Source organism: Mercurialis annua, linkage group LG7, assembly GCF_937616625.2.
Source record: "Mercurialis annua linkage group LG7, ddMerAnnu1.2, whole genome shotgun sequence".
Taxonomy (NCBI): domain Eukaryota; kingdom Viridiplantae; phylum Streptophyta; class Magnoliopsida; order Malpighiales; family Euphorbiaceae; genus Mercurialis; species Mercurialis annua.
The window spans coordinates 7647356-7669767 of record NC_065576.1 but is presented as its reverse complement, the minus strand read 5'-3'; the positions used below and the strand labels follow the sequence as shown (position 1 = coordinate 7669767).

At 34.4% G+C, this 22412-nt stretch overlaps 3 protein-coding genes across 6 annotated transcripts; 2 read left to right on the top strand and 1 right to left on the bottom strand.

Annotated features, from left to right (window-relative positions):
• The first annotated feature begins 2772 nt into the window (after positions 1–2772).
• LOC126655767 (uncharacterized) lies at positions 2773–12577 on the top strand. Of its 4 annotated transcripts, XM_050350062.2 has the most exons (23): positions 2788–2931; positions 3444–3488; positions 3558–4046; positions 5153–5406; positions 5480–5551; positions 5693–5830; positions 6359–6477; positions 6585–6890; positions 7364–7451; positions 7538–7643; positions 7725–7838; positions 7990–8153; positions 8258–8378; positions 8760–8984; positions 9070–9257; positions 9437–9604; positions 9699–9804; positions 10175–10312; positions 10401–10562; positions 10650–10850; positions 10967–11161; positions 11288–11359; positions 12167–12577. In XM_050350062.2, exons 2-23 carry the CDS (start codon positions 3459–3461, stop codon positions 12317–12319), a joined length of 3609 nt encoding a protein of 1202 aa, XP_050206019.1. In that variant the 5' UTR covers positions 2788–2931; positions 3444–3458; the 3' UTR covers positions 12320–12577. The 4 variants fall into 4 exon arrangements, 3 of the variants coding, with proteins under 3 accessions (XP_050206018.1, XP_050206017.1, XP_050206019.1); XM_050350061.2 differs by having other exon boundaries at positions 2786–2931; positions 3570–4046; positions 7538–7838; XM_050350060.2 differs by having other exon boundaries at positions 2786–2931; positions 7538–7838.
• A 2510-nt stretch (positions 12578–15087) lies between these two features.
• On the top strand, positions 15088–16355 carry LOC126656713 (uncharacterized). Its single transcript, XM_050351319.1, has 3 exons — positions 15088–15344; positions 15435–15614; positions 15668–16355. The coding sequence occupies exons 1-3, from the start codon at positions 15088–15090 to the stop codon at positions 16353–16355; spliced, it is 1125 nt and encodes a 374-aa protein (XP_050207276.1).
• Positions 16356–18144: 1789 nt separating this feature from the next.
• Positions 18145–19516, bottom strand: LOC126657518 (mitochondrial uncoupling protein 5). Its single transcript, XM_050352223.2, has one exon. It carries the CDS (start codon positions 19247–19249, stop codon positions 18290–18292), a length of 960 nt encoding a protein of 319 aa, XP_050208180.1. The 5' UTR covers positions 19250–19516; the 3' UTR covers positions 18145–18289.
• Positions 19517–22412: the final 2896 nt, after the last annotated feature.

Sequence of the window (22412 nt, the reverse complement as noted above, 5' to 3'; positions counted from 1 at the left end):
GTTGTTTAATCCTAGTTAGGTTAGTTAATCTAGCATGAGATTCATTCTCGATTGTTCTAGCTGAATTAAATACCTAATCAACGTCTCAGGAACAATTGTTCTAGCTGAATTAAATCCCTAAGAGACGCCTCAGGAATGAATATGGTTATATTTTGAGTAGTTATAACAACTAATATGCTACAATGTGAAATATTTGAGATGTAAATTATGCAGAATTGTGTGATAGCTGAGTGATGTAGGTATACACTTGCGGCTAATTAAGAGATACCTCAAATATATATAGAGTTGATTTTTCTTGCCGTGTCCTTCCTAAACGATCAAAACTTTCAGTACTCTGCTAGTAATTTAAGTGGATTAGTATTTACCGCCCTTAAATTACTAGGTATCATCTCCCTTTTTACCTATATATCTTTTTACCTTTTCTTAATTCTAAAACTCACATTCAAATTCTATAACTCATATTTAAACACAAAAAACGGATAACAAAAATTTCGGATGAAAATGTTGGAATCTAACGGGAGAAGAGGACGGAATAGCACTTTTCGTTTAATTTTTAAAAAAGAAATTCCAAAAAATATATTTTTTTTTGAAAAATCTCACGAGAATATGTTTATTGAAAGCGTCCAGTTTATTTTTTTAGTTTGTAATTAAAGTTAATTAGTTTAGCTTAATTGAAATTGCAATCAGCTATTACAATTTCAAAATTGGAATGAGGTTAAGAGAAAAAAAATTATTATATTTTGGTTAAAAGGGTAAGGAGGTAATATGGAGGGACGGTAACTCAGTTCAAAATATTGTTAAGTTCGAGTTTCATTTGATTTTTAACTATAAAATTTAAAATTTGATTTGAATGTGATTAAATTTATTTTAAAGGTTAAATTAAATATAATAATTGAAAAATTGATCAGACTTGACTCAATTATATGCATTAACTTCAATTGAAAATAAAATTATTATTATAAATTTATATAATTATAAAAGCTGCAAGTATAACTTAATTAGAATTTAACTAATATTAAATAAAATATTTTAATGTTCAAACTCAAACTGACCTCGGAATTCAGAATAGATTGTGAATAAATACACACTCAATTAAATCCATATTAATAAAAACTGATAGACTTAATGGTAAATTAAATTCAAATATTTGTGAGTTGTTGCGATTTCATCAAAACCTATTAGATTTGTTTGAATTTTTCAATCATTTTTAATTTCACATTCGTTTTTTTCTTCAATTATCGAATAAGTTAGAAAATTTATAATTAAATTTTAGTATTGTTTTTTGTTTTTTAATATCAGAAATTAAATTTTAAATTCTAAAAATAGGTTTTGCTAATGACGGAACTAATTTAGAAATTAAACTAAAAATTGAAACGATTAAATTAATTGAACATTTTTTGATTACAACGAAGTATTAAAATAAGACTATTATTATAAAAGTTAAATGTTTTAAATAAAATTACAGCAACTTTTAAAAAATTTAAATTTATTTTACTATTAAGCCAAGTTAATAACCTATAATTAAAAAATGGCATTCAATTGTAAGTATGTCTTTTATCTATTATTATTAATAAAGTATGTCTGTTTCTTAGAAGCTAAGCATACGTCAAAAAGATTGACTATTAAAAAATTAAAATTTTGGATTACAGCACGCTCCCAGCTACTATGAACTATGGACTAAAAACAACAAGCACCGAATCATATGGTACCGCATTATCTCAATTTTGCACTAAAAATTGGAATGAGTTAAGATTCTAATTTTTTATTTAATCATCTGAAACTGAATTAAGAATTTAAAATGGAATTATTTGAAATTTAATCCAACTAATAATGTATTAGGGAAAGATACAATTAATGCATAAGAAAAGCACATAATGCATGCCCCAACCGAACGTGAAAACCCACAAACCTTAAACAAGTGACAACAACATTCGACCGTTACAAACCACCGCGTTTTCACTTGCCACATCAGCTTTACACGTTAATTACACGTCTCACCTCCGTTAGTTTCCCTCTCCTCATGAACAACAAATAAATTAATACCACATTAAAAATTTAAAACTCCTTAATCAATTAATGGGTAAAAAGGGTTAACTCAATCTATAAACCTATATTTATTTTCAATTATTTTAATCAATAAAACACAATATTTTTAATTATTGAATTAATAAGAATAATTTTTTTTTATTTTTAGATCAAATGAAGATAAATTTGGACCATTTCGGTCTCTAAACTTATTCATATTATTTTAATTGATCCCAAAATTGAGAGTATTGGCATTAAATGATTAAAACCGAACCTGACCAGCTGGTCGAAGTGAAAACTAGCTTGTGGCCTGTTTCAAGAAGTGCAAAAAATTAAAAATCTAGTCAAACCGGATCAAACCGTATTTAAACCGCTAATAAAACAGAAAAAATAATTAGTGACGGAGAATCCATCACTATTATATATTTTATATTTTAAAAAAAATTCATTAAACAGTTGAACCGGCAATCCAACCGGCTAAATCATGAACCGGTAACCTCACCGGTTCGGCTCCAGTTTTATTTTTACAACAGTGATCAAAACATCTGAAAGTAAGTTATTTACAAGTTGAAGGACCGTATTAATCTATTGCTAATTAATTAATTATTAGAACTAAATACTTTATTAAACCATACTTTTCAATTTTATTTTTCAGGATTTTCAGAAGAAAAACCGATTCCCTCCTTTAATTTCTCTGACGTGATAAAATTCTGTGTGTCAAAAGAAGAAATAAAATATTAAAAAGAAGTAAAAAGCAGAGTGAACATGCAACAGTAGAAAATACTAAAAACACTTCAATTTCAATCAGACACAAAAAAAAAAAAAAACACAGCAACACTCCCAAAAGAGAAACCCCTTAATTTTGCAGTGTTTTTTTCATTTCTCTGTCTCTCACATTTCCTCATTGTAAGTACTCTTCACACTCTTCCTCTCTAAATTTTCTCTGAATTTAGTATTAAAGTTTACATTTTTAATTAATGGGAATCTAGTGTATAAGTTATTTCTGTGATTTATTCCATTTCTAGCGATTTTAATTCTCCCTGCTCTTTTGGGTCACTTTATTTTTAATTTATTGAAGATTTTGTATTTTTTTCTGTGTTTATTATTACTAGGTAAGTGAATTATGGTTAGTTTGTGACCTTTGAATTATTTTATTAATAGTATTGTAATAATGCATGAGATTGTTTAGATTTCAGGAGCCATATATGGTTAATTCTTTAATTGTTTGGTGATTTTTAATATTAATCAAAAGAAGTGTAGTTATGTGGTACTTGTTTGTACTTAAAAATCTTGATTTGGGTATTTGGAAATTTTTAAAGTTATTCACATTTTTTTTCCTGCTCCTATTTTTTAAAAAAATTTATTTCTGAAAGCTTCAATCTTTGCATTGATGTTTTTCTTGTGAATTATGGGTTTAGGTGAAGAAGAGGAAGATGATGTTTACTGATAAATGGGTTCGAGAGGTGAGACGATAAAAAAATCATCTATGTTTCTAGCTTATGACAGTTTCTGTTTAATCTTAACTTCTCCAGAACTTGTATCAGGTCTCTGCTGCCAAGAGAAACGATGGTTCCCATCGGGTTTCAACGGGACAAGGCAACTTTGGGTTGCCTCCAGCTAAATTCCAAAGTGGTTTCATGGCATCGGATAAATTTCCCGTGTCACGAGGCGTACGTGGCTCGGGATCAGACATGGACATATCTTCTGACTCTGAAGACGAGGTTTATGGCGATCAGTACTCTCTGGATTCATCTCCTCAAGATGACAAGATTCCCAATGGTGCGGCTCCTAGGCATGCCTCTCCGATAAAAAGGAATGTGAATCACAATGTTGCTTCCAAGATCAGATATAGAAGTTCTACTGCAGATAATGAAGTTGCAGATTCTGCCCACAGTACCGAAAGTTCATATATTCCACATAGAAGCTTGAATAATTCTGAATCCCATAGTGGAGCACATACCTCAAATGGTTACTCTTCTGGTGTTACTTCACGAACACAATTTGATAAAACATCTCAACAGGTTTGTTTCCAAACTGCATCTCTTGTTGATACAGAACATTAATGGTTTCTTCGGTATACTCGGGATTGCTGTTTATTTACTATGAGCGAAACACATACTACTAAGTGCTGGTTTTTGTTCTACAATGACATGAATTATTGTTGAGTTTTTGGAACGCAATTAATTCGGTTTCATCTAATCCTAAGAGAAAAATATTAGCTGGCAGTGAGGCAGTCTGGCTTATACAAGTGTAAAATCCTTAGCTTATCCAACATTTTTTGCTTAAATGCGTTCCTTGCACTGAAGGCTATATAACTACTCTTGGCTTCATTAGAGCAATTCTCTAAATATGCCATAATTGTACTAGATTGACTGGTATTTATAACTTTTTTTCATTCTGGATGAAGCTTGCTGAACTTACAAATTTTTTTATGCCTTCCAAAGTTTCCTAAAGTTTTATAGGCAATTTGTATATTCAGCATAGATGAACAAATTCAGAAAAAGTGAGATGTTTAACCTTATCAAAAATCTTGCATGTAGTGTAGAACATGAGGCTGCAGCATCAAACATAAAGGGGGACATCTGGTGATTTGAATTTGAAATTATAGATTTTAGATGGCCAATAGTTATACCAGTGTAAGAGCTAGCAGTTTTCCCCATTGTGTAGCTTCTTTTGTTGTCTTTAATATACATAATTGAAATAAAGGTTTAAGGTAAAAGAAACCTATACTATGTTAGAACTCGGATCTCAGAAGGTCCAATTGCAGCCACTTCTTGTACAATGAAAAATAAGCAAAAATGCTTTGTAGCTAAGCTATTTAAGATCAGCTTATGAACTGGTTATGTGAATAATTACAGAAGGATTAAACTGTCCACTTGAACTCATTGTTGAAGCATGTAGCAATTTATATGATATATAAATAAGTGCATGCTGCAGTTTAAATTTAATTTTGTTTTTTTAAGCTGTGAGCAACATTTTGGACGAGTGATGAAATAGTATTTGATTTATGAATTACTACTATCGTCGTTATCCTTCTAGCGATGTTATAAGGTTATATAGCATATGCTTTTCTTGGAGTATTAGGCAATTAATATTTTATGTGTGCTGGTCTAAATATGGTTTGCAGGTTTACAATGACTCAATCCTCAAAAATAGGAATTTTAGTTATAATGATATGCCCAGTGCACCTCCTATAAGGTCGGGTGCAGAAACTGAAAGAGCGACTGTGAAAATTACAACCTCTGGAGACAATGGTGTATTTTATTCAGCCAAAATGAACAGTGTTCCAACTACCAACAAATCAATGTCATTGAATTATTTTCATTCTAGCCATACTGTACTGGACGGAACTACCAACGAGACTCCTATTTCATCAGAAAGGTTTGGTTGGATATATTAATTTCTTTGTACATTCATTTTCTGATAATAACTTAGAAATATGTGTCTTTTGAAGGAGTGCAGCCGGAAAAGAAGTTAATGCATCTTCAAGTTCCTTACCTGCTCGCGTCCCCACATTTTATGCGAGGTATGTTGTGTAGCAGAATAAATGATAGGCATAGGAAGCTTTGGTTTAAATCTATGTACTCCTTTTGAATAAGTATTTTCATACCATCATAGTTCTAGTCTCCTAGTTGATATTTCTCATTTTTCTTCTAAATGGATTCAGTACACAAGGTCCCTGGTATGCTGTGATTTCCTACGATGCATGTGTTCGATTATGTCTTCACTCATGGGCTAAAGGTTGCACTGAAGAAGCTCCCTACTTTCTCAATAATGAATGTGAGTCATTGCGCAATTCATTTGGGTGAGTCCGTTGCTTTCCTTGTCAATACTTTGTCTTTTGCCACTGCTTTCTGATTTTGAATTTGGTGGTTTTTATTTTTTGCTGTTGTTTAATTCTATTATCTCTATGGTTGGCATATAAAGATATTTCTGCAACGACTTTAGAAATGTAAATTAGGACTTAGAAAATAGGGCCTTAAGATAGTTAAACTTATTCTAGTCTTCTTTTTTCTCCTAGTGGTACTCTTGAAGTATTATTTGGAAGAGAATAGATATCAACTTCTTCACCGATTAGCCAATCATCAAAATAGAAATCATGATTATGATTATTGAAGTAACATCATTTGATCATCTTCTATTAAAAAATTTAAGACAGTTAAATTGAAGAATGCTTTTTTTTTGTCAAGATCTGCCATAGTATAGCTGACCATGTTGATATTAGGTTAAGAAATTGTAAGCATTTGTATCTTCTGGAAGTAAATGTATGAAGTTCGCATTTTCTGTTGGATCCCAGCTTTCTTATTGTTCTTTTCCCTTCTTAATATCATAGTTTACAGCATGTATTGCTACAACCAGAGGAAGAGCTTTTGGAAAAACAATCGTCAGAGGTGGTAAGCCAGGGAGCTGCTCCAAAATCTAAAAGAACTTTTGGCAAAATGAAAGTGCAAGGTATTATGAAGGTTTTCTTACCGATAGCATATTCATGAATTTTTGAAGGTAGTATGTATTGATTATTTGATTTTGTGTGCTTGTTTGAACTTTTACTTGTTTGGCAGTACGTAAAGTGAAAATGGGTTTAGATCCTCCTGCTGGTTGCAGTTTTTCATCTCTGAACCCTTCTATGATAAAACTAGAGTCCGTTCGTCAACATTTGTCAACTTTAAATTCCACGTTACATTTTGGATGGGTAGCTGTGCGGAAAGTTCGCGTGACTCCCAATATTCCTCCAAATGGCTCTCTTTCACAACAAAGTCTGGCATACATGCGTGCGAGCACTCAATACATCAAACAAGTCTCCAGGCTTTTGAGAAGTGAGATGACTACTTTGCGCAACAGTCCCTCATCATATGAAGCAGTGCAAGGTATGAAAATGTTTGCACTATGATAGAAACTTTTAATTAAGATAGGGATACCCTACATTGCACTATATATTTTGCATGGTCAGACCTTACTATCAAATGTTGAGCTGCTACTAGCCATACAAATTTCAGCTGTTTGTTCACGAGTATGTTGATTACATCTGATGCTTTAGGAGGCACTCTCGAATTTTTAGCATAAATGATATGGAATATTTCAGATTGTAAACCGTTAGAAAAATTTGCCTCAGAGGCCTTACCCACGATAATTGACATGGTAAACCTTTTCTTAATCTTTTTCACTTTTTGGAGAAGGACTGTGTACTTCATACTTCTGCAGCTAGGTGGGGCAGGTGGAAGATGACCATTTTAAACATAAATGAATTGATATCTGATGATATTATCCATCTAGTCTTTGAGACAAGTGGTTGATCTGCCTTTTTTTAATGTCACTCAAATTGCTTGTTTACTGTTACCAGAGACACATACTTGCTCATTGAGATTGAAAAGCTCTTCTGAAGAGGATACAGTTCGAATGCAACCAGGATCTGGTGAAACTCATATATTGTAAGTGGCCCTATAGTATTTTAGTTTTCATTTATTTTCTCCTAATATCTCCCTTTTCCATAAAAATTTAATTTTTTGTAATGCAGTTTTCCTGATAATCAAAATGATGAACTGATCATCGAAGTTCAAGACTCCAAGGGAAAGTATTGTGGTCGTGTAGTGGCCCAAGTGGCTGCTATTGCTGATGACCCGGTGAGACAATTTTTTTTATCAGCTCTTAAGTTTTATAAGGCAGATAGTGCGCCAGGAGTTCTGAATGGTGATTTGATGCAGAGTGACAAGCTTCGGTGGTGGTCCATGTACCATGAGCCAGAGCATGAACTCATTGGCAGAGTACAGTTGTTTATAAACTATTCAACTACTCTAGATGAGAGTAGTCAACCGAAGGTATGTCTTAGATTTTATTGTCTAGTAAAGATGAGTTATTGCTTTACGATGAGTTTGCTCTTACTGGTTTTTCATCCAGTATAAATCACATGTGAAATAACTGAGACAACGATTATCCATAGTGTACCGATTGATGTCCCTTTCTCTCCAGTGTGGCTGTGTTGCAGAAACTGTAGCATATGATTTTGTATTGGAAGTTGCTATGAAGGTTCAACACTTTCAGCAAAGACGCTTATTGCTGCATGGTCCATGGAAGTGGTTAGTGACTGAATTTGCATCTTATTATGGTGTATCAGATGCATACACCAAATTAAGGTACTGCGATGAGGTGGAATACAGTGTTCCATAATGCCAATTAGTTTAACATATTGCAGGGTATTAACTTCTAGTTTACTGTCATGTTCTTTTGATGCCTATAGATATCTTTCCTATGTAATGGATGTGGCTACGCCCACCAAAGATTGTCTTGACTTGGTATATGATTTACTACATCCTGTAATCATGAAAGGCGCTAGAAAGAGTGTACTGAGTCATCAAGAGGTATGATTTAAATCAATGGTTACACCATTTCTTTTGTTCATAGCTGGATCAATTTTTTTAAAAAAAGATTGTTGAAAGATGAAGACGTTTAATAACAACCCATTAAGGCTTGAGTTGGCTTCATATTTTAATTACTATTATAATAGGGAGGTTCAAACCTAAGACTCACAGGTTTGAACAGAGCGTCTTTATCAAGCATGTGGGTACATTTGACTTATAAATTTGAAAGTGTTTCTTGTCTTCTAATAATACATAAAATGTCTGATTGGGGAGCTCTCTCATTTTTTTGCACAATGTACTGGGAGAGACTGTAAGTTGTAACTCATTTCTAAATTCCCCGAAATATAAAAGTTAAAATTAGTGACTATGTGATGCATTCAGAATCGCATCCTTGGAGAGGTTGAGGATCAAATTGAGCAGATCTTTTCTCTGGTTTTTGAGAATTACAAGTCACTGGATGAATTAGCACCATCTGGTATGATGGATACTTTTGGCCCTGCCACGGGATTGGCAGCTCCTGCTTTGGCACCTGCTGTGAAGCTATACACTCTCCTGCATGATGTGTTAAGTTCTGAGGTGCAATTGAAGTTCTGTAGATACTTTCAGGTATTAAAATATGGTTCATTTTCTTTTATCATTTTTATCATTATTAATATTTGGCTCTTAACTTCTTCAAATGGTGACCCTTCAGGCTGCTGCAAAAAAGAGGTCAAGAAGGCATGTAGCCGAGACAGATGAATTTATAAACAGTGTCGAAGGAACATTGATGGATCCCGTGATGGTTTCAACCTCTTATCAAAAGATGAAGTCCCTCATTCTGAGTGTTAGAAATGAGATTTGCACCGACATACAGATCCACAATCAGAATGTACTTCCCAGGTAAATCCTAAAAGTACAATTTTAGGAAAAACAAATCTTTTTGATTTTTTTTTAAATGTATCTGTAAACTAAAAGCATTTTAATTAGTCAGCATCTGAGAATTTTCAACTCAAACATGGTTTTTGTAGCTTAAAAGATATTTACCATCCCATTACTAATTGGTGTTTCCTTATGTTCAGTTTTATAGACCTTCCAAACCTGTGTGCGTCCATATATAGTGCGGATCTGTCCAGTAGACTGCGTACGTTTCTGGTTGCATGTCCCCCTCCTGGCCCCTCACCACCTGTCTCTGAACTTGTTATTGCAACAGCAGACTTTCAAATGGATCTTGCTTCTTGGAACATTAAGTAATCTATTTTCCATGCAATTACTTTAGTTGATTGAATACATAATGCTTAGTAGTACTCTCTGTAATCTTATTTATCTCATTACGTTTAATAGTTCTGCGAAAGGCGGAGTTGATGCCAAAGAGTTGTTTCACTCCTATATAACCCTCTGGATCCAAGACAAGCGTCTTTCCTTGCTCGAGCTCTGCAAATTAGACAAGGTATAACTTGTTTAACTTGATACTTTTCAGCATTTTGTTACACTTCTGATTCTTTTGTTTTGCTGTTGATGCCTTTATTTTTTTTTTTGCTTGATCACATGAAATTTTAGGAACCATATGAGAATCCTTAGATTCTTACTAATTTAGAATTGCATTCATTAATTGCATCCATTAATTGCATCGTTAACTTCTATATGTATGTCTAACATGCAGTAAAAACTAAGAGTCTTATGCATCAGCAATCTGACATTTCTTTTCTTCCTTTTCGTGTAAAATAGCCTTCAGTATTGAAGGAGTGCATGCATTAGAACTTTTTCTTTTCTCATTTTTGTTTAATATGGCAATGTCATTAAAAGTTAATAATATTCAGGTAAAGTTTTCTGGAGTCAAAACACAGGATTCCACCACTCCTTTTGTTGATGAGATGTACGAGCGACTGATGGACACTTTAAATGAATATGAAGTAATTGTTTCTCGTTGGCCAGAGTATCTTGTTGTTTTGGAAAATGTATGTTCTCGTATTCCTTGATCTTCTATTTGCATTTCTCTTTAATTTGGAGTCATTTCAATCATTCACGTCTTTATCTATTAAAAAGGCTATTGCAGATGTTGAGAAGGCAATTATTGAATCTTTGGATAAGCAGTATGCTGATTTCTTATCACCACTGAAGGATGTTCTTGGACCCAAGATCTTTGGCCTTAAATATGTCCAAAAGCTTGCGAAAAGAACAGGGGAACTTTATGTTGTCCCTGATGAGGTGAATTCCTTTTTATGTTTACATGTTATTTTGGGATCTTCTTGTTTTGTTGTCTTAACCACTAAACCTTTTCTAATTGTATTCCAGTTGGGAATACTTCTAAATTCGATGAAAAGGATGCTGGATGTGCTTCGGCCCAAGGTTGAAACCTGGATAAAGTCACGGCTTTCTTGCACTCCCAATGGTGTAGATACAGGTGCAGGAGAATGTCTGAGTGAAGTTACAGTTTTGCTCAGGTCCAAATTCAGAAATTACCTCCAGGCAATTGTGGAGAAACTAAAAGAAAATGTCAGTATTCTTTTTTGCTATTCATTTTCAGTTGGGTCATGGGTGTGTTTCTTTTCTGCACTACCCATTGCACGGTTGCGATTGAATAATTCTTTTTGTTTCTTGATTTTATATAGACAAAAATACAGAACGCAACAAAACTGAAGAGCATAATCCAAGAGTCAAAGGAAACTATGGTGGAGTCAGATCTTCGAAATAGAATGCAACCTTTGAAGGATCTGCTGATAAAGACGATAGATCATGTGTACTCTGTTGTTGAACCTCATGTGTTCATATCCATTTGTCGAGGTTTTTGGGACCATATGGGGCAGGTATATTTGTTTCTGATCACTTGTTATCTTAACTTTATTTTGGATTATGAAAATTCCGATGAATGTTAATTATCTTCTGCACTAATATCTTGGTTAATATAATTATTATTTCATTATCTAAACCAGGAGATCCTACAGTTTCTGCAAAATCGGAAAGACAATAGATCCTGGTACAAAGGCTCCCGAATCGCTGTTTCTGTAAGTCATTCTATAATTGCTGATATTTGAATATTATGCATTATATGCCATTTTGTTTAAATATGAATTTAAAGTGAGGATTAAGAAATGAAACTTGTTATCTATGTTGCACCGAAATAAAAACACTAAAATGGGTAAATGCGATAACGGAAAACGGCAAAACAATATTGTTTTATAAGAATACGGAGTTTCGGAAATTTTTCTGGAAACATAAATAAAATGCCGCAATATAGGACTCGATAAGTTTCCGAGCTTGTGATTTTTTATCTTTTTGTCTTAAACTAGAGATTAATTTACTACTGGACAAAAATTTGACTTGCATTAGAAGCTCAATTATCTCATAGAAACTCTTCAGTCGTTTCGTAGAATTAATACGCTTTTTTTATTTGAGATTCTCGATGGAACAAAAATAATTTAAGCATGCTCAAAATTTATATGCACTTAAAGAACTGATTGTAGTTTATAGCAGCTGTATTAGTTACTATCAGAAATAATCATGTACGAACATGGTTTCCAATTCCGTGTGATCCTGTAAAATGTGCAAACTGAACCGAATGGGACAAAACTAATTTTTTTAACCAAACTCAACTGATTTTATTAGAATTTTAAATTTTCAAAGCGAACTAATGAGTCAGTTTGGTTTGATCTTTCGATTCAGTTTGAACTAAAAGTGAACTTTAAACTTTACTCTCAAATTCGAATCAAACTGAAAAACCGACTTCAAATTTTTGCACATCCCTATTTAGAATCTCCTTCACATTTCTATCATTAATGCTCTGTGGTTCATCGCTGCTGCTGAACTTGCAGATATTGGATGACATTTTTGCATCACAAATGCAACAACTGCTAGGGAACTCGTTGCAAGAAAAAGACTTGGAGCCACCGAGATCCATAATGGAAGCACGGTCCGTGCTTTGTAAAGACGCCGTAAACCACCAGGACAACAACTACTATTACTAGATTCTTTGTCGTCGCTGTACATAATGATTCATTCCGATGTTTTGCTCGATATTTCTTTGATTCAAAATAGTAGTTATTTACCAATAGGCAATGGATCATCAGAATGAAGTTCTGTCAATTTTGCTGTTCATCTCTTCTTTTGTAAAGCTTTATCATCGCCATGGCCTCATGGTGAGTTTTTACTCGCTCTTGTTAGATGTCAAATTTTGGGAAAACTTATTACACTTCATCTAAAGTAAACAGTAGTTGCATTATTTATGGATGAGGTCAGAATATTTTGCATCTTTCAACAAAGGTTTATTTCGTCCTTCTAATTTGACACGAGTTTTAACTCGTAATTTTGGACCACAAAAAAACCTCTAATCTGTCAATTTTGATCAATTTAAACCTTTGATCCAAAATTGATAAATTGTGTCCAAAATTTGAATATTTTTATCTATTGTGGCAAATTGGAGGGGCAACACGAACTTTTATAATTTTATTTTTAGTGCAAAGTAGAATAAGAACTATTTTGATAGTACAATATAGCACCAAATTAGTTGTATACTATTTGTGTGCATAAAATGATGAAAACTATGTTGAAAAAAATCAACAAAGGTTCACTTTACATCCTGAATTTTTTTTAAGGACATAACTTTAGATAAAAATAACCACAGATTGGTTATTTTGATTCATTTTATGGTTTCAGCTCCAAGTTATGTACTTGTTTTCTAGCATCTCAGCTTTGATCTGTCCAATAGTATTCTGCCATCTCAATTGACGGGATAATAATCAGATTGGTTGATTGGGAAAATTAATCACCCAATTATTACAAAAGTAAGTGTTGAAATGACTGGAAGCACATCCTGAAATGGGAAAATTCATGAGGCCATATGAAACATGCAGGTTATGTCGGCAGTCCGACAATTATTGATTCTATTTGAATACTTTAAATTTACACTTTAAACTTATAGTTTTTGATTAGTTAACTTTAAAATTAATTTTATCATAAATTTTCTTTTTTTCAAATATATTAATTTTATTAAAAGAAATGATCAATTTATTTTAATATTGGTAAATCTATAATTATATAAAGGATAAATTAATACTTAAATCCCTAAAATTCTAACATTGGAGTAACAGCCATCGATAATAATACTAAGTAAATGGAAACTGGCTTATTCAGAATCAGCTTGAAACCGTTCAAGAGATGGGCGTTTTGGGACAGTTCTTTTTTCCTTAAACCATAAACAACAAATTCTGATACGGAATTGATTGTTTTTGAATCGAAACCGATAATTTATGAACCGTCACTAGATCTATATGTATTTTTTTTCTTTTCGCAATCTTAATTATTTTTAGATAAATATAGAAAAGTAATTATATTATTGGTAAGGTGCAAGGTGGCACTATTATTGAAGCTATTTGCTCAAACACGTATTCTCTTCTTAGAGGCTATTAAAGTTTTATCATTCATTCATTAATCTATTATAGAGCAAAACAATAATGATGCATGTTTGTTCTGCTCTTAGGATCCAAAGTTATATAAGTTTACCTTTTTTAGAATTATTTTATTTTTAATTTAATTATTTATTTATTTTGGTATTAGATGAAAGTGACTATACTTTATTCAATTAATAAAATAATTATAGAGAGAATAATTTTATTTTAGCAAATAAATTTTGCATCTCTGACAAAATGTTTGTAGGCAAAGATAAGGAATCAATTTGGTTCACCATACATCTAAATGTTCAAAAGACAAACATGTTCATGCGCTAACTAAACAAAATGGGTTTAGCAACTATTGGATTGAGCTTATTATGGAGTGTGTCTCCGCTGTTCGATATACAGGCATTGGTGATAATGTCGATATGGAGCCCATTGTTTCTTCTAGGGGTATCAGACAAGGGGATCCTCTATCCCCCTATCTGTTTATTATTTTTGCTGAGGGTTTAAGTCGCATGTTTGTGGAGTTAGAAGGCACGGGTAGGGTTCATGGTATTGAAGTGTGCCGGAACGCTCCTTCGATCAGCCACCTTTTCTTCGCAGACGACTACTACTTGTTCTTTCGAGCTACTTCGGGTGAGATGGAAGTGGTCAAAGAAGCTTTGGAGCAGTACGAAAAGGTTTCTGGGCAGCAGGTAAATATCCGTAAATTGAATATTATGTTTAGCAAAAACGTTGCTGATGATGATAAACATAATATTGCGAGTATCCTTGGGTCTACCTTCGCTCATTGGTAGAAACAAATCCCAGATATTCAACTTTAATAGAGAGAGGGTGTGGCACAAGGTGTAATGGTGGAAAGCCAAATCTCTATCGGGGGGGGGGGGGGGGTTAAAAAGATTTTGATCAAAACCGTGGCTCAATCTTTGCCAAATTACACTATGAACGTTTTTCTGTTACCGGTAGATCTCAATGATACTTTGGAGCGTATGCTTATTTCTTTTTGGTGGGGTAGAAACCAATTAAAAAAAAGGGTATTAGTTGGGCTCGTTGGAGCAACTTATGTTTGCCTAAGAAATTTGGTGGCTTAGGATTTAGGAAAATCCGGGAGTTTAATGTTGCCATGCTTGCGAGACAAGGTTGGCGATTTATTAGCAATGATGAGAGTTTAGTGTCTAGTTAGGCTTTTCAAGGCCAAATATTTTCCTCATTGCAGTTTTTTGGAGGCAAAAATGGATTCCAATCCGAGTTTCACTTGGCGTAGTATTTTTGAAGCCCGTGATGTGCTGAAAAGGGGAGCCCGTATTCGTATAGGCGATGGTAGTTCTACTTGAATTTGGGGAATGCCTTGGCTAGAAGGCGAGGGTGATGACAGTGTGTTGAACCAGAATATTCCAGAATTGATTGATGCTAAAGTGTGTAACCTGTTTGAGGTTGATAATCATATGTGGGACTTGGATGTTCTTAATGATCTCTTTGATCCAGGTGTTGTTCAGCGTATTGTTAGCATCCCGTTGAGTGACCGTGACTTGAGCGACAAGTGGTATTGGAAGTTTGAAGATAAAGGGCATTTTAATGTGAAGAGTTGTTATCGGGTTCTGTGTGGCGATATTAATCATTCAGCTGATGTTGTTTGGAATAAGATTTGGAACCTTCAAATTCCTCTCCATATTAAGAACTTTCTGTGAAGGCTTTGTTCAGGATTCCTTCCAACGGCGGAGGCTCTGGCTCGTAAGCGAGTTTTTATTAATGCTCAATGCCTTATTTGCTCTTCGTTTGAAGAAACGGACATGCATCTGCTGTGTTACTGTTCCTTCGCAGCTGACTGCTGGAGGTTTTCAAAGCTGTCGGTTGTTAATTCCCAGTTTTCGTAAGTTGTGGATTGGTGTAGGTTCTGGTTGGTTGGTCTTCGTCCTGATGAAGCTGCTCTCTCGCTATTATCTGCTGGCATATCTGGTGTAACCGGAATAACAAGATATGGGCTCAGAAATCTGGTATCCCTAGTGACGTTATCAGTGCAGCTGAGCAGCAGTTGGCTGCATGGAAAATAGCTCGATCTCGCAGGTCTGATGGTCATTCAGGTTCAGCTGAGAAAGGGGATGGCATGTGTAGATGGCAGCCTCCAGAGGTGGGGTGGGTCAAGTGTAACGTGGATGCAGCGTTATTTGGGGACGACATAGGCATTGGCTGCGTTGTTCGTGATCACACGGGAGCTGTTGTTCAGGCGAAGAAGATGGTTATTCGAGGGTCATTTTCTCCTAGAACAGCGGAGGCAATTGGCATCCGAAAGGTGTTATCTTGGTTGAAAGGCTGGTCTAAGCTAGTTGTGGAGTTAGATGCTATGGATGTGGTGTTAGGTATCAGGAGTCCGAAGAGAGAGGCTACAGATGTTGTTATCTGTGACTGTGCTGAAATGGCGAAGCAATTTCATAATTTGAAGTTTTGTTTTGTTAGGCGATCTGCTAACCGAGCTGCGCATGTTATGGCGCATAATGCTAGTTTCACTTCAGGTCATCAGGAGTGGTTTTCGAACTTCCCTAAATTCCTTTCATTTGTAATTGCTTCTGATTTAATTGGAATAAAGTTCTACTTTGACTCTAAAAAAAACTAAACAACCAAAGGCATAACACATTGTTAGATCCCTATACTTGTCCTATTTTTGACATTACATACCTCTACTTCTGTTTTCAACATTAAGGGGCCGTTTGGTTCGCCAAAAAAAAGGAAGAATGGGAATGGGAATAAGAATGATTCCCATTGTTTGTGTTTGTTTTGTCAAATTACACTAGGGAATGGGAATGTGATTACCCTTTTAATGGGAATCACCCATTCCCCTTACCTCATGGGAATGAACTTTTGAGAATGAAATCAAAATTTGATAAAATATTTTAATGATAAATAATAAATATATAATTATTAAAAATATTATTTTAAAATTTTAAAAATATACTTAAAATAAAAAAAAAAATATTAATGTTATCAATTCAGACCCAGAAACAAATTTAAGAACTTGATGTCAATAAAATTAAAAGAACATGGATTAAAATTAAGTATAAAAACTTAAATATGTGTTCCGCCAATCAACTACTATATTATTAGAAAGAGATGAACACAAATTTGACCAAGTGAAATATAGAGAGAAGTGCCCCATCAACAGTTCTTACATTAGTATTATATACCCTCGACAAATTCTTATACCCATCAATTGTTAAAAAATTTATAAAATGAGATCGAACTAACTAAATCTCATTTTCTATTTCAAAAATAGAACATTTATTTCTTAATATTTGTTCGACTTCACTCGTAATTTTCTCCCAGCAATTAATTATATTACTAGAATTATTCCAAGGTTGCATTATTTAGAATAAAATTTTATTTTAATTCTTAAATCTACTTTTCTTGTAAAAAAGTCAACAATGTGACAAAAATTTAGAATAAAATTTTATTTTAATTCTTAAATCTACTTTTCTTGTAAAAAAAGTCAACAATGTGATAAAAAAATTAGATAAAATTTAGAAAGTGCATTAAACAATAAATTAATATCTCATAGTAGCCTCAGACTGATATACTTGCTATATTCACATAATAGGTAGGAGCATAAATAAAACATTATGGAGTTGGCACTGCATGGAGTAATTGTTCATGCAAAATTGTTCATGCAAATAAGGGAAACTATGATATAGTCATTTTTATACATTCAATTCATTGTCTTATATGGATAGAGGAACATATAAAGTTGAAAATAATAAAATTTATTAAAATCAAAATTTTTTTGTTTGGAATTTTTTTGAAAAGCTAATCATCGGTTCTTTATAAAAAAATCTTAGTATTTCTAAAATTCTTAATTTATTTAAATTTCAAATTAAATTTAATAATAAATTTAATTATCTTTTTATTATTATTATTATTAATTTCCAATTTAAAAAATGAAATGATTATATGATAAACTTATACCTCAATTAGTTGAAATAAATATACTTTCCAGAAAATATATTTTTCGGCAAGTATATTACTTAGAAAGTTATTATTATTTTATTCACTTATTGACTTTATGGAACATTATATTTTATTTTTAAACTACTAAAATTAAAGATATTATCTTTATTAACTAATTAAAATGATTAATTATATAACTATTAATGTATTTTATATCAATTTTAATTAGAAAAATAGAACTTATTTAGTTAGGATTTTATGAGATAGTGACTTTCCTAATGAAAGGAAAGTACCCGGAAGTAGACTATATAAAATGAACCAAATTAATTTTTGACCTATACATCTAGACAAAAAAACAATTAAGCATAGTTTTTGAGTGAAACAAAACAAATTGAATTGATTATCTCTTGGCTAATTAGTTCAATTTAGAAATTTTTAAAAAAATTGACAGTGTGACAAAAAAATTATAAGAACTGAATCACGAACTCTTATATTTTTCAAAACTGCCATTCACAGAACAAAAAAAAACAGAAAACAATTCCGACAATCTTAAGACAAATGTAATAGAATTTCTAAGTTTTCGTCATCATCATCATAGTAATAATTTCATCAGAAATCCTTAAGCAATTTCCTGACTTGTTCCAACGTCACAAACAACACAACTGTAAACGGCCCTTGTCGTGAAATCGTCGGAATAAATCCTTTATACAGAGCCATCGGCCCTTCAGCTCTCACCGTCTTTAAAGCACAATCCACCGCGCCAGAATACGGCGGCGGCGCCCCTGGCTCCACCTTCATATTCATCACCCTCGTTTTAATCACATCGACAGGATTCGATGCCACCGACGCCACAAACCCCGCCGCGAAACTCGCCGTCACGTGCGTCCCGAGTCCGTCGCGCATCCATTTTTTTTCTAGAATCGTTTCTTTGAACTGATCGTACGATGCCAGCTGTGATGCTGTGACCAGCATGGCGCGGTTCACCGTTAGCGATGAGCCGCGCCACAGGCTAGTGACGCCTTCTTGTTTCGTCATGCGTTTGATCGCGTCAATAACGCTGGAATAGTTACGGCGTTGGTCAACTGGGAGACGACCGTCAGCTTGCATACGTACCATCGCCACGTCAGCAGGGTTTCCAACGGCAGCCCCGATTCCACCGGCGATTAATCCGGCGACAATCTTGCTCGATAAAGGCATGGTGTTCGTGTTCGGATCTGTCCATTTCTGCTTCAAAATATCGTAGAGACCCATACGCGTGGTGGAGTAAAGCGTCTGGCGGAGGACGGTGGCGGAGACGCCTGAGAAAAGCGCGGCGACACCTTCCTCCTGGACTATACGAGCACCGACAGAAATAAGCCCCACGCGAGGCGGAGGTTGCAGATGAACAGCCGTAGAGGCGGAGGCGGTAGGGTGGAAAGCAAGAGCAGGACGGAGCGTGGGGGCAGGATTCGCCGGCGCGTGAGATTCTCCTTGAAGTTGCATTCGTACCTTAAGCAGATCAAGAGGATGAGTCGAACAGCCAGCAATAATGGAAGCAATTCCTCCTTCAGCAAATCCTTTAAACCCCATTCTAATTGGATTGATCAAAAATTTATATACGGATTTTTAATTTTCTCGGGAAAATTAGAAGGAAAGGAAAATTGAAAAAAAAAATGGGTTAATTTTTAATGATACCAATTAGAATTAGGGTTCATATATGAGTAAAAAACAGGAGATGGAAGGAAGACGAAATTGAAAGGAATTTATATAGCAGTGGGTGGAGGAAAGAGAGTGGAAATCAGGTGGTTACGTCAAAAAAAAGTGAGAATTTGGAAAAAAATTCGTAAACGCGGTTATAAAGAGTCGTTTAATTTCTTCGGAGTTTTTGAGAAAGTCTCTACTGGTGGCCTATGACTGGCACATGCCAACATGTACAAATTACTCTAATTATTATTATTGTCCTTATTCTACTATTTATGTTATTTCAACTTACCAACTATTATGATCATATAAAATATCTCATTCTAAATGAGATACTCGTTGGCAAAAAATAAATAATACTTAAATGAATTACTATTATATAATTTTTGTAATTAAACTTTAAAATTTTAATCTTAATTTTAAATATATAGCTCTATCAAAAGTTAATAGATAAAATATTATTGAGTATATGATCTCATTTAAATTGAATCTAAATTAATTAATGTTGATATGATAATTAATTCTTTCTGTCCAGTGTAGTGCTCGGTCCGAATTTTAATATATTCAAATTTATGATTATCCAATGACTAGTGCTGGAATGGAGTCGTCGTCTATTTATGTTAGGATTGTCTTTTACAACGACTAACATATTTTATTTCTTGTATTGGGTGCATATATTGACTTACATCCATCAACATATTCTAGATGTGGAACATACGATTAGCATAAGTAAAAAATGAATTTAATTGAACGCGCTTCCACGCGCGCTTTTCCATCTTCTTCTTTGTTTCAAGCTACAGCTAAAACCTGCAATGTGTGCCATTTGGAGCAATTGTTATGCCCCATGGTAGACAAAGAACAGGTTCTCGAGACACAAATTACCTATGTTATGAAATCATTACCTACAATAACCGTCATTTCATTTCCTTGGGTTTTACTTGTTATCTACTCTATCCCTTTATTTACTGATGTTCAGTTTCTCTGGTTAGTCTTTATGGCTTCTTCTCACTTTACTACATCTGCAAACCCTTTTACTCCTTTACTAAACCTTGAACCTTTTTCCATATCTGATCTAGTTGAAAAAACTAAGCTCATGTCTGTTACCGATCCAGTTCTAGCTCTTGAACCTTCTGTAACTTCATTACCCACTATGTTTCGTTGGGTAATGTTAGGAAAGATCTTTACGAAGAAACCTATATCTAAGGACGATGTCATCTCCTGGGCTCATGATGAATGGAAGCTGGCGGGTCAGATCCAAATCGAAAATACATCTCTGGGTATCTTCTCTTTCGCTTTTGAAAAGAAAGAAGATTATGATTTTGTTCTTAAAGAGAGAGCTTGGGCTATCATGAATCAGCATATTGCGTTAAGAGAATGGCCTGCTCATCAACCTCTCAGAACCATGAGGTTTAAAACCACTACTTTTTGGGTGCAAGTTCATGGTCTTCCGCGTAACCAACTTACTAAGGCCAATGCGTATAATATTGGTAAGTTGTTCCCTCGATTATATGAGATAGATTTTGATCTCTCTAATCCAATATGGCGACAGCAGTTCCTCAGGATAAGGGTAGATATTCCAACTGATAGAGCTTTTATGCGTGGGTTTATTAATAAACCTAGAACCCCAGAACAATTTTGGGCAGATTTTCGCTATGAAAATTTTCCAGACTGTTGTTTTTACTGTGGAATGATGAATCATATGATAAGAGTCTGCAGACATCGACTGGCTAATGAAATTAGAGGTTTCAATCTACCTAGGGGCAAGCCTTTGCCTTATGGTCTCTGGTTGAGTGCAGCACCACTAATTCATTCTTCTCAAATAGTAAATAAGGATGTCTATGCTGCTCATTTTAAAAAAGGATCAAGCCCTAGAAGAGCAGTTCATGGGGGGCAGTTTCAGCGTATGCATACCAGTAAGATCAAGGAAAAGATGAATGACGATGCTACAGTGAATTGCATGCAGCAGGGTGCCACGTCAGATGCACAAGCTCATCCAGAGGAGAAAGTGGAAGATAACACGTATACATTACTCTTGCAACACTTGGCTACTGAGCCGCCAATGTCAGACATCTTGGGCAAGAAGCTTACTACTCCTGACACAGAAAGATATATTCCTGATATTCCTTTTGTCTGCACAACTTTTACTCAGCCACCAGGGTTTGCATCTACATCTCAGTGGCAACAAGGGTTAGTTGATCTTAACTCTGAGTTACTTTCTAATACAGATGGTATGAGGAATAAGGCTTTTCAGTTTACTTCTATTATGGGCCCAAACTCCAAAGTCCATAAGCCAATTCGAAAACCTGGGCCAATTTTTTTACCATTACACTTGATTAAGATCCTAAGCCCTAGACTACGTGCTAAGTATCATGATGCTTGTTTCCCACCAGTACTAACTGAATTCGAGCAAGTAGAGGTCTGTCTAGACCTTCTATACAGAAATGATCTTCACAACCCAAATGCTTCAACTGAAAGAGATGCCTCGTTTCAAGCTGAGATAGGAGCACTTTTTCAGGAAGTTTGTAAGCCAGACTATTCTCTCCCAGCTCCAAATGTGGCTAACTTTCCTATAGGAGTTTTACCTATGAAGGTATCCAAATCATTGGCTACAACAACTACTTGGAAGAGAACTCTCAGTCCTACTACTCAGTTGATGCTTCAGAACAAAGAAAAAATGGCTGTTTTACTATCAGGAAAACGTAAGGCAGATATACAAGAAGAGGGGGAACCAAAAGGGAAACAAAGTAAGAAATGTCACATAGGGGAACTTGGTGATAATACTACTGTTTCCAACTTTTTGCAGAAGAGGGTGGTTCTTGTGGATGATCAAGGAACTTCACAGTATGTTAATAAGGCTTCAGAGGAATTTGATCCGGATTCACTGTTCAGGGCAGAGAAGACCAGCCCAGAAAGGTCTCCAGGGGAGCTATGAAGATTTTGAGCTGGAACTGTCAGGGTCTAGGTAATCCCCTGACAGTTCAGCACTTGCACTCTATGTGCAAAGATTACAAGCCTAATGTTTTGTTCCTAATGGAGACTAAGAATCAGATAT

Excerpts from the sequence above, each read along its gene's own strand:
- LOC126656713 (XM_050351319.1), top strand. The coding sequence starts at position 15,088 with ATGCCTTGGCTAGAAGGCGAGGGTGATGACAGTGTGTTGAACCAGAAT. Across the intron at positions 15,345-15,434 it reads AAGAGTTGTTATCGGGTTCT|GCTTTGTTCAGGATTCCTTC; the intron begins GTGTGGCGATAT and ends CTTTCTGTGAAG. Across the intron at positions 15,615-15,667 it reads GTTGTTAATTCCCAGTTTTC|CTGCTCTCTCGCTATTATCT; the intron begins GTAAGTTGTGGA and ends GTCCTGATGAAG.
- LOC126657518 (XM_050352223.2), bottom strand. The coding sequence starts at position 19,249 with ATGGGGTTTAAAGGATTTGCTGAAGGAGGAATTGCTTCCATTATTGCT.
- LOC126655767 (XM_050350060.2), top strand. The coding sequence starts at position 3,459 with ATGATGTTTACTGATAAATGGGTTCGAGAG. Across the intron at positions 5,407-5,479 it reads ACTCCTATTTCATCAGAAAG|GAGTGCAGCCGGAAAAGAAG; the intron begins GTTTGGTTGGAT and ends TGTCTTTTGAAG. Across the intron at positions 5,831-6,358 it reads TCATTGCGCAATTCATTTGG|TTTACAGCATGTATTGCTAC; the intron begins GTGAGTCCGTTG and ends TTAATATCATAG.